Genomic DNA, 11266 nt, shown 5'->3' on the forward strand with positions numbered 1-11266 from the left:
TGAAGGTTAGTTGTTCTATTTATGTCATGGAAAGAAAACGCCGTAGTATGCCTTCTCCTTCTTGATAAAAAGTACAACAGTTTGTGACATCTAACAAAATGGTTTGGAAATGTGTACTATAAATGAACGAAAAATACTGAATGGTACTATAATTGGTGTAGGGATACAGAAAAATTTATGAAATTTGATATTTAGATTACTTATGACATTTGTGTTTGAGATATGACTGTTGTAGTTTTGAAAATATGTGGTATAATTGTTCTAAAAGTACTAAGTGGTGCTCATTTTGGATCTCTGTGTATTGTGGGATTTTCACAACAAGAATTCAGATTTAAATGTAAATTTATTTATTTTGAAAATAGTATATATCAAAATACTTCCACAATCACTTACAAAGGCATTTCAATAATTCCTCTTAACTTGTCCAGTTTCGTGTAAAATTTTCAAAATATTTAAAAATTCCCGATAATTAAACTCGAGATGTATTCCCCGTTGTACGCCAAAACATTTAAATATTATGTCCAACTCACGACTACTCAACATATGATGCATTTCACGAACAGTAAGGGCACGTATCAATTGATTTTTACCAATCGATCCACAATTCTCATAATCGAAATCTTTAAATACAGAACTGACATTGGAAATTTCATCTGGTTGTCGGGCCAATTTCATTAAAGCCTGTGAACAAAGGGTCCGTTCTTCGAAATTTAAGAAACATTCCGCACAATCTAAATTGGCCAAATGCATGAGAGGAAATGCCGTGATCTCATTATCACCCGATGACATTTCCATTTGAACGAATATTTCATCGAGAGCTCGACAAAAATCACGATATAGAATGCAGCAGCCACGCTTAGGAGAGCGAAATCTATGGAAGAAAACCTGTTTATATATAGAAATAATTGCAATAGTTGGGTGAACTTACATTTTACAAAGGCTATTAACTTCGTCAATTGACAACTTTATATTTGCATTGTCGAGGGCACGACGAAAATCTATTTCTGAAATTTCACCCTCACGATGACGATCGTAGTCTTGCAGGAAATCAATAACTGGTATACACTTCGTAACGGCTTGTCTCTTAGCTTTTGTTAACAATTTAATTATATATTCCTCATGGGGCTCGTCGTCGTCAACAGAAGGAGCTTCAACTTTTGTTTTTAAACATCCAGTTTGTAAACTTGAAGTTGATTTTAGTTTTAGTGTGGCATATTCCGCAGGATCCGCATCCTCCAGAAAATGTTTGTAATTAAAGCCTAACTCATTGCCATAACGATCTGTGAGACTATTTAATTCATCGTTGGACAGCAGAATACCATTGCTGACAAATATTTGATTGGCAATTTTACAAGGAACATGACCACTATTGAGTCTGCGAGGAGAAAATAGAAGGGGGGAGGTTAGTTTTTTTTTAATTTACATAGTTTCTGACCAGTAGAAGGTCATCTGCATACAGAAGACCTCTATAAGATCTTTCAGACATAGTAGGAAGTCTTGTGCCCTTCGAAGACTTGCGGACGGTCTTTCGTACATAAAATACTTGTAGATGATCTTCTGTATATAGAAGACCTATAGGAGGATTTCCAAATAGAAGTGTAAACTTCGTATAAAACTCGCGCTCTTCGAGCATTCCTGCTCTCGAACAAGTTACGGTCCCGTGTAGTCTCCAGCCCATAGCTGGATGCTACCGAACGCGTCCACAGGTTACAGATAGTGGAATGCCCAAAGATATAGTGGGCAGCTGAGAATTAAATAAGCAGTCGCGGACAGGAAGAGAGGTATCCGGGAGAGAGTCTCGAAACAAATATCCGAGTGATCCTTGGTTCGACGGAGCGAATAACTGGCGCCTCTAATTAACCAGTGATCAGTGTTAGTCTGTCGAGATAAGACTTCCTAACGCTGGGGTGTTAAGAAAACCGTGCCCATCAGTGTTCCTCGGTTTGCAGTCAGGGTACTGTATTCGAACGTTTGCCTCACTGATACCTGGGCCCCTTAGTGAGTAGCAGACTTAGTTACCAGGTCCTTACCATGGTAGGGAGGCTATGCCATGGCGGACCTCGTCTCCTCCAAAGTCCGAAATTAAAATGGAGAAAAACAATAAAAAAAATAAAACACACAAAAACCCCAACAACCACTAATGACCAAATTGGACGACATGATCTCTAATCCTGTAAAGGACCACAAGAAAGCGGCCAAGCTACAATCGGCAAGACAAAAGGACGAAAGAGGATGCATTCCCAGACCATCTACCCGGACAATCTAAGAGTAGCGGTCATCGCAAGGCTAAACCGGAAGCTAAAATCAGCGACAGTCGATGGCTGCTAATCGAAGACCGTCTGAGGGAACTTGTCTTTTTGGGTGTAGGGGAACCAAAAAGGTTGCAGTTTGTCAGCGCCACCTTTTACAAGGGCGTGAAAGTCATCTGCTGTTAAACCGAGGAATCTAAATAATTCCTGGTCACCACAGTAGCTGGCTTTCACGAGCTTTGGCAAGGGTGCGACTTGGCGGCTGTATCCTTGAAGGATATTCCCTGCCGTATAGTATTGGCAGCGTGGGTGCCACCACCATTGGTGGATCCGGCACGCATTCTGACGATACTCGGCAAACAAAGCCTAAACCTCAGAACAGGCAACTGGTGTCTCGTCAGTTTAAGCACTGAGGGGGTGGGGGTCTGGTGGCGAGACTGGAGACTAAATCCGGGAGGGTCCTCATCTTCATATTTCTCTACGTAGGCAAATTGGGACAAATTTGCGGATCTGGCTATACCTAGGCTTCACAGTTTCGACAATCTGTCCTTATCCTCAACCCTTGATATAGACAATTTCGTAAATGCGATAACGAGTGCCTTGCTTGAGTGGTATGAAAAAGTCTCTCCGCTTACCCACTCAGACAAGAAATAGCAAGAAGTTTGGTGGTCAAAACATCTAGCCCAATTAAGGAGGGATAGTAGACGATTGTACTAGCCCTATTGTATCAAACAACTTACGGACTGGGATGCCTATAAGACATTCTTCAAAAAGTACCACAGTGAAATCAAGAATGCCAAGCGTCATCTTGGGTATGTTTCACTGAGTCAACAGAAAGCGTCAACGATGCCGCCAGATACCGTAAAGTCATATCGAAGGATCCTAAATCCATAGGAATTATAAAGTGGACTGATGGTACCTTGACTGACTCCGGACTAGAGACTCTTAATCTGTTGGCCATCACTCACTTCCCTAACTGTACTGTCGCGGTAATTAATTGGCAAACCGATCAAGCGTGTTCTAACTATTCGGCGGGGACCTAAATCTGATTGACAGAATTGTAAACATATCCCGGTACTATGGAGGGAAGCTACGGTTACTTACATCCCAAAAGCTGGAAAACAAAGTCACTCACTTCATGAGGACTACAGACCAATCAGTCTCTCATCCTTCCTATTGAAAACATTTGAAAGGCTGATAGACATAGACTACCCACGACTGTAATCGGCACTGCTCAACCTGCCTAAAAAAAGTTGTAGTAGGCTAGGCGTGAATCCTTCAAAGACAGAGCTTGTACTATTCCTTCATTTATACCACCGATGCTAGATGGGGTCACGCTAAACCTCTCCTCTGAAGCTAAATACCTCGGCACTATCCTCGACCACCAACTGAGAAGAACACCGAGGAACGAGCAAAGAGAGGCTTGATTGCTCTCTATTATTGCAAGAACTCATTTGGTAAAAGCTGGGGCCTCAAACCACACATTATTAAGTGGGTGAATGAGTTAATTGTTCACCCCATCCTATTCTATATCAAATCTGGTGGCGTTTTTGAAGAAATTATCCTACTTACATCACACTGACAATGTTCAAAGAGCCACACCCCCACTAATAGCGGGTGCCTTCAAGAGCACAACTTAAACTGCACTGGACATCCTACTTAAGCCCACTAAGCATACACGTAGAGGATCAGGAAATTAGGTGTGCAGTTCGACTCAGAGAACTAAACCAATCAATCCTTTGGACTTTCTGCGATCTTAGGGCGTGTAAGGATTGTGGAAGTGGAAGCCAACACAAGTTACTATATTTCCCCACGGTTGAGTTTTGACCCACCTGATACCACATACCTGACAGGGACGCCTGGGCCCGTAAGAATCCACCTTTCCACTGCTTAGTTGTTTATACAGACAGTTCAAAAATGCAATGCAAAACGGGAGCTGGTTTGTTCTGTGATACTCTTAATGTTAGCGAATCCCACAAGCTTAGAAACGACTGTAGCATATTCCAGGCGGAAATCTTTGCGGTAGGTCATTTATGTACAAAAGTCCGTCAGCAAGTCTCCAATGGGTCTTCTGTATATAGAAGACCTGTAGGAGGATTTCCAAATAAAAGTGTAAATTTCGTAAAAAACTCGCACTCCTCGAGCATTTCGGCTCTTGAACATATTACGGTCCCGAGTAAAAAGGAGCTCTTATATAAATGAACTTACTTATCATATGTTCGAAAGAATGGATGTAAATGTAGACGTCGATTTTGTATTCTTATTTGAATTCTTCTCAAGGCCTCTTCACAAAGATTTCGCACTGGTTCGCAAGCATCTTGCCAATACTTGGAACCACTTCGTGGCATTTCTTTAATATATTTAGGTGGTGATTGGAATTCAAGTAATGGGGTTTTCTCCAAATATTTCACGGTAAAAACTAAGAAAAAAAGAACAAAATTTTCCTGTCAAAAAATCAATTATGTACTCTCCCTTGACAAATTACCTCTATCAATTTCATCTTCAAAGATACGCCATCGTATGCGATTCGTATCAATGGGATCGATGTAACGTGTACACAACAATACCATTTCACGCTGTGTCAAATATTTGCCCACTCCCATAGTATGAAGGGCCCGCTCGAACTGATTTCGTGTCAAGGTTCCCGTATGCAAAAGATCAAAACCTTCGAGAAATTCACGAACTCTAATGCGATTCTTATGTACTTGCTTTTGCAGACAAAATATTATATCACAAATATCCTTATTTTCCTGCGGATGATTACAGAAGTCTTTGAAAACCCTTTGAGCTATATTTGTTCCATTGACTGGTGGCAGTTCGGGTAATTCCAAATCAACTAACTTTCCCGGAAAGTTCTGTATTATTTTCTTAGAAAATCAAAAGACGCAATGGAATATATATTTTTTTGGATTGAATACAGAAGGCTTTGGGATTTTCTTACCATAGAATTATCGGTTAATTTGTTACTTTTCAAATAGTCCAAAATATTTTCAATGTGCTTCATAAAGGCCACATAATTTACCATATAAGAGTCTTTCATATAACGTTTTAAGAGCAATAGAAAATCTTTATCGGATAGGGGAATTTTCATAAAACGCAGAACCCGAGAAAAATGTGAAACCGTTACTGTACCCCTATTTTGGGAAATCTAAGAGAGAGATTATTTAAAAATTATATAGTGTCTTCGAAAAAATTGCTGGGAAAAATTAATTAACCACTTTTCTTTATAAACATTAAAAAAATCTGCATAAATTGCCAGTTATAAAATATTACTATACAGGGTGAGATGAAAAAAACTGCAACTAACTTATTATATTGTGACCGCGTATTATATTGTTTAAAAAAAAGTCCAGAAAAAGTTATTCATAATGGAATTCACACAAGTTGCTATCGTTAGAGCACTCCAGCATTTAAATGTGAATAGAGTGCTTTTGTGTCTCGTATCATCGCTCGTTACCGCGATACTGGTAGCGTAGCCCGACGTCAAGGAAGTGGACGCAAGAAAACATCAACATCAGCAGAAATGGTTTGAAAAGTAGTAAAGGCGACATGATTGAAACCCGCGTCGCAGTGGCCGAAAAATGGTTCGTGAGCTGAACATATCGCAATATCCCATTCGGAAAATATTAAAAAATTAGCTCGGGGTAAAGCCATTGAAATTTCGAAAAGTGCAAGAACTTACACCGCAACAGACAGAAAATGGACTGAAAAGAGCTAAAGAGCTGCTTCGCTCGGCCGAAAGTGGTGAACTGCCGAATTTTGTTTTCTCCGATGAGGAAACATTCGTCCAACAGTTTGTAAACAGACAAAATGATCGTGTTTATTTGCCAAAGAGGTCGGCTGATAATGTGCACCTTCGGTTGGTCTCCAGATCTCAAGCGCCGGCCATGGTGTTGGACTATTGTACTTTGGAAAGCAAGGTTGACACTAAAAAATACCAAAGTGTCGATCACCTCAAGCAAGCGCTTCGAAGGGAATGGGCCAATTTACCGCAGAGCAATATTCGGGCAGCGTGTGACGGTTTCATTGGCCGTTTGAAGGCCATAATTCGAGACCAATTCGAACAAATCTAAACATATTCTAAAAGTTGACGCTATTTCCGACATTTTTGCTTCCTTTCAATAAAATTAAAAAAACGTAAAAATTATGGCCTTTGACTTTGTTGCAGTTTTTTTATATCACCCTGTATGTCTCGAAAAAAACGTACCTAAAAGAAGAAAATCGATCAAATTTAAAAATCAATAGGGTTAAATCCGCACTTTATTTGAAATATATAAGAAATCCAGATCGTACTTTGTAAATTGATATAATTTTAGTACTTTACACCATACCTCCGAAATGGAAATGTTCGAGCGAGTTTCACTCTCAACTCTGGTGTGAGTTCCCAGGAATAGGACAATTATGGAGCATACTCTTTTTTTTGTTAAAGTTCCCTTAAAACTTCTAACAATGATGTTTTGTGGAAGAATTGGTATTTATGATAACGAACAGAAATTGTGTCCCGCCGTATGGCAGCCCTGCACAATTCACTCTCTAAAAAATATGCCTAAAGCCTGTTAAAGTGGCAGAATTTGCATACCCCCTTAGTCTTATGGTTGAGCTAGCTTTAGACTTCTCCAGTCTTTGCAAAGATAAAGGGCTAACATAAATGATCGAACATCATTGCTCCAGCTTCCTACGGAATCCAATCACTCAACTAAAATATATTTATTTACCAAAAACTTACCAATTCATAATCTTGAAAATATGGCATCAATGGCAAATGAGCAAATTGGGCGATTTTAATTAAAATTAAACACAATTGTCTTCTATCCTCTGGACGAGGTATGACATTCACATGCATTGGATCGATCCATTCCAAACCAGAGGCAATGTCTCCGGCATCTTTCTTAATGCGTTCTTAAAAAAAATACTCGAAAATAAAAATATAAACTTCGAAAATAAACGTAACTTTACAGCACCAACCTTCATTGCACACTACCTTACAAAATTCGCTATAAATAACACGACCATCACGCAAACGGAAATAATCGGTTACCTCGCGTAACTCAAAATCGGATAAGCCAATAACATTTTTATATTTACCCAAAATGCTACTAAAAAGAGATTCTTAAATGGGAAATGATAAAATAATTTAAATTGAACACCATTTCATGGTTGAATTCACCCACCCGAGATCAGGCCCTTTCCTTGCGGATCATGCTCACAAAAATCTTTGGAAATGTCATAGCCATAACGAAAGATTGTATCTTGAATTTTTCTACAAGCTTTCCAGATTTCATTTAATTTGATATCGAGCTGAAATTTTACAACGAAACAAAGAGATAAGTTTATTTTACACCGTTTAGAAAAAATACTAACCCTGTTATCATCGTCCATAGCTGGGGATACCTAAATTTTCCTTTGTAAATTAAAATTGAGAAATTTGATATTTTTTATTTTTCAATTTGCAAAAATTTTCCGACACAAAATATATTTTTTAGAATATTTAAAACAAGAGTTACTATTTATATTTTGGACTATAACTGTTGCCAAATAAAAAATAACTTCGGAAAGTTTTTCAATTGGAGTTCAATGACAAATGCAAATATCAAATTACAGTGAATTTCGATTAAACTGTTGTGTAACATGTAAAAAAATAATACCTTAAATCGGAGAATATAATTTTAGCTCTTAAGATATACATACTAGAAACAACCATGAACTTGACCCAGAATTTCTCAGAAATCTCTGGACCGATGTTGATAATATGGCCATGGAATGTTACCTCTCCAATCAAATGTTATTAAATATTACAGGATTTTGGTCAGAAAAATGGCTTTTTGACTTGTGAAGTGGATTGATCTGTGGTTTGTTGTGAACCGAATGCTTTTGTGATATCGAATTATTGAAGGGATGTAGTTGTAGCAAACTTCGAAGTTTTCATTTCCGAGAGAATTTAACTGTTTTCATCCTAATGGCTACAGAGGGAATCTTATCATTTGATACGGCCAAAATGTACATCATAGAAAAAAAATGTTCTAGAACTTAGGTCACTTTGAACGAAATCCGTTTCAGGACATTTAGGGTCGATTTGGCCATTTTCGTCTGTTCGTTCCTGAAGGGATTTTGTCTCAACTTGGTGCATCGTAATAATTTTATACCCTACACCATGCATAGTATGGGGAGATATTAAGTTCGTCATTCCGTTTGTAACTCACCGAAATAATTATTTTAGACATAACAAAGTATATATATTCTTGATCAGCGTATAATTCTAACACAATTTAGCCCTGTCCGTCCGTCTGTCGTTATCACGCTTGAGTCAAAACGAATAAAGATAGGAAGCTAAAATTTTGCACAGATCAGTCTTTTGTCTGCAGACAGGTCAGATATCGTACAGCCCCCATTATCGTACAGCCCCCATTATCGGTACCCCCGATATTCGGTATTTTCATGATTTTCGCCACATTTTCCAATGAAATTGTCTGAAAATCCACACAAGGAGTTCTTCCTGATTACTTTGTCCATATCGGTCCACGATATTGTATAGCCCCCATACAACGGTACCCCTCAATATTCGGTATTTTGAGGATTTTAGCCACATTTTTCTATGAAATTGTCTGAAAAAGAAACACAAGTAGTTCGTTTTGAGTACTTTACTCCTTGGAAGAGAACTGTCTATATTAGTCTACGATATCGTATAGCCCCCTTTACAACGGTACCCCCGATGTTCTGAATTTTGATAATTGTAGCCAATTTTTTTGTTTTCGTTTTTTAACATTTATCTTCGTTTGCCAACACCGAGTCTCGAACCTTTTGGTTTTTAGTGGGACGCATGCACTATATGCCGACGTTACTCAATAATTGGTAATGAGGAAAATATTTTGTTTTTGCTGATAATGTATAAGGTAGCTAATTTACTTTACATTTTAATGGGTTATTCGACTTATATAGCTACCAAGTTTTAACTGGGAGTACGAATATTAACCACAGTCATGTCCATCATGAAATACCCTTTATAATTTTAATTCATAATACTTAACACGCCCCGTCATTTGAGTTAGTTATTTAGCAATTTCTTTTTCAGTAATGAACCAAACTCAATTGATAAATGGGAAATAATCCAACACAATGGGACAAAAGAAATGCCAACAATTTCCATTCATTGCCTTCTATCCTACATAGAGAAGTAAACTGTAAGAATAAATGAATCGCAAGAAGCAAAAAATAAAGTAGGACAAGCCGGACTGATCATTTTATACCCTTCAACATGAGAACATCATGGAAAAATCAGGAATGATTATAAATTGGTAGATATCCCAAATTCTGTAACTATTTTGTCAAAATAAGGAAATAATTCCAATTGCCACAAAATGACAGAAAGTCATTGGGGATTTAGATTTTTACCTTAATGAGAAAAATATAGAAGTCTTTTAGAGCAATTTCAAACGGAATGACAAACATAATAAAATTTTTATTTCCACGGAGGCTGATTAAAAACACGCTACCGCACACACACACAATAACTGAGTGTACTTTAGTCAAGTATTATAGCACCCTCAAACTATTTCAGATTTGTTTTTTTTTTTTTCTTTTCTTTTTTATCAAACTGAAGTAAAGCGAAGAAGGGTCCGGCTGTGGAGCGACAACGGAAAGGAAAAAGTTTAGCCTTTAGAAAACAATGAAGAAAAATCTTAAATTCATTTGTTAATTACAAGAAGTTGACTTTTTTCCCTTGCAATGGTGATGACGATGATGATTATTATTATTGTAACAAAGACCGCAGAGACCAAAGTGTATTTCTATTACTTAAAGCAGCGCCAATGTCTCAACTACAGCAAGGGGACAAAGTATGAACTTCCATTGAAAAAAAAAATGTGAAAGAAATTGCTACGACTTTACAAATTATGTAGAACTTAGTGAGTAATTATTATACATTTTTTATATCTGTTTGCGAACATACAAAACCCTTCGACCGGACAAATCTTCGAGGAAAGTTGTGGTCAAGTTTTAGTGGTAAAAAAACGATTTTTGTGGTATTGTAAAAACTTCATCCTTTTAGTAATATCTGGGAGGATTAGAATAAAAAATCCACTGTTAAAGGAGTTGTTTGGATCGGGAAAAGAAAGATGAGGAATTGTTATGGAGTGCATATTACGGCTGTGGGGGACAAAAATAACAAATCGTATGAACAGTATATATGTGAACTATAGCTATATTTTAACCGATTTTTTACTATCTTCGACATGCTTTCTTCCAGGCTGAATGTGCCAAAAATATATTAAATTAGGGTTTATATTAACTATTTGGTGTAGAATAAACTTTAAATCGGAAAAAAGATATACATGAGAGCTATATCCAAATCCGGACCGATCTAAATAAGATTTGGTAAATTTTTTTCTGAGCTGTATTTGATATTTTTCCCGAATATTGTTGTTATGGAGTGCATATTACGGTGGTGGGGGACTTAAATAACAAATCGAATGTACAATATACAGGGTGAGATGAAAAAATTGCAACCAACATCGGACTGCTGTAATTTCTAAGATACTCGCCCGACAGCTGTTAAAATAATTCCAGTTTACAAGCGTACGAAAGCATTTTGGAGAGAATTATCCAGAAAAAAGTTATTCGTGATGGAATTCAATCGTGATAGTGTGATTTCCCTATATTTGGCTGGAAAACCACAATAAATCCTTTGTGTTTCGTACCATCGCTCGTTACCGTGATACTGATAGCGTAGCCCGACGTCAAGAAAGTGGACGGAGAAAAACAGCAAAATATCAGCAGAAATGGTTCGAAAAGTAAAGAAGCGCCTTGATCGAAACCCGCCTTGCAGTGGCCGAAAATGGCTCGTGAGCTGAACAATATCGCAATATTCTATTCAGCAAATATTGAAAAATGAGCTCGGGGTAAAGCCATTGAAATTCCAAAAAGTGCAAGAACTTACACCGCAACAGAAAGAAAATAGACTCAAAAGAGCTAAAGAGTTGCATCGCTTGGCCGAAAATGGTGAACTATCAAATTTGGTTTTC

At 37.6% G+C, this 11266-nt stretch overlaps 1 protein-coding gene across 2 annotated transcripts; it reads right to left on the reverse strand.

The window, feature by feature from the left end:
• Positions 1-324: 324 nt before the first annotated feature.
• LOC131806786 (uncharacterized) lies at positions 325-7758 on the reverse strand. 2 transcript variants are annotated; one of them, XM_059131454.1, is made up of 9 exons: positions 7611-7758; positions 7421-7547; positions 7215-7358; positions 6976-7148; positions 5191-5397; positions 4735-5116; positions 4458-4668; positions 929-1375; positions 325-871 (listed from the first exon to the last, which is right to left on the reverse strand). In XM_059131454.1, exons 1-9 carry the CDS (start codon positions 7626-7628, stop codon positions 403-405), a joined length of 2178 nt encoding a protein of 725 aa, XP_058987437.1. In that variant the 5' UTR covers positions 7629-7758; the 3' UTR covers positions 325-402. The 2 variants fall into 2 exon arrangements, with proteins under 2 accessions (XP_058987437.1, XP_058987438.1); XM_059131455.1 differs by lacking the exon at positions 7611-7758 and having other exon boundaries at positions 7215-7345; positions 7421-7510.
• Between the last annotated feature and the right edge of the window lie 3508 nt (positions 7759-11266).

This window comes from Musca domestica, unplaced genomic scaffold (assembly GCF_030504385.1).
Source record: "Musca domestica strain aabys unplaced genomic scaffold, Musca_domestica.polishedcontigs.V.1.1 89, whole genome shotgun sequence".
In the NCBI taxonomy this organism is placed as follows: Eukaryota; Metazoa; Arthropoda; class Insecta; order Diptera; family Muscidae; genus Musca; species Musca domestica.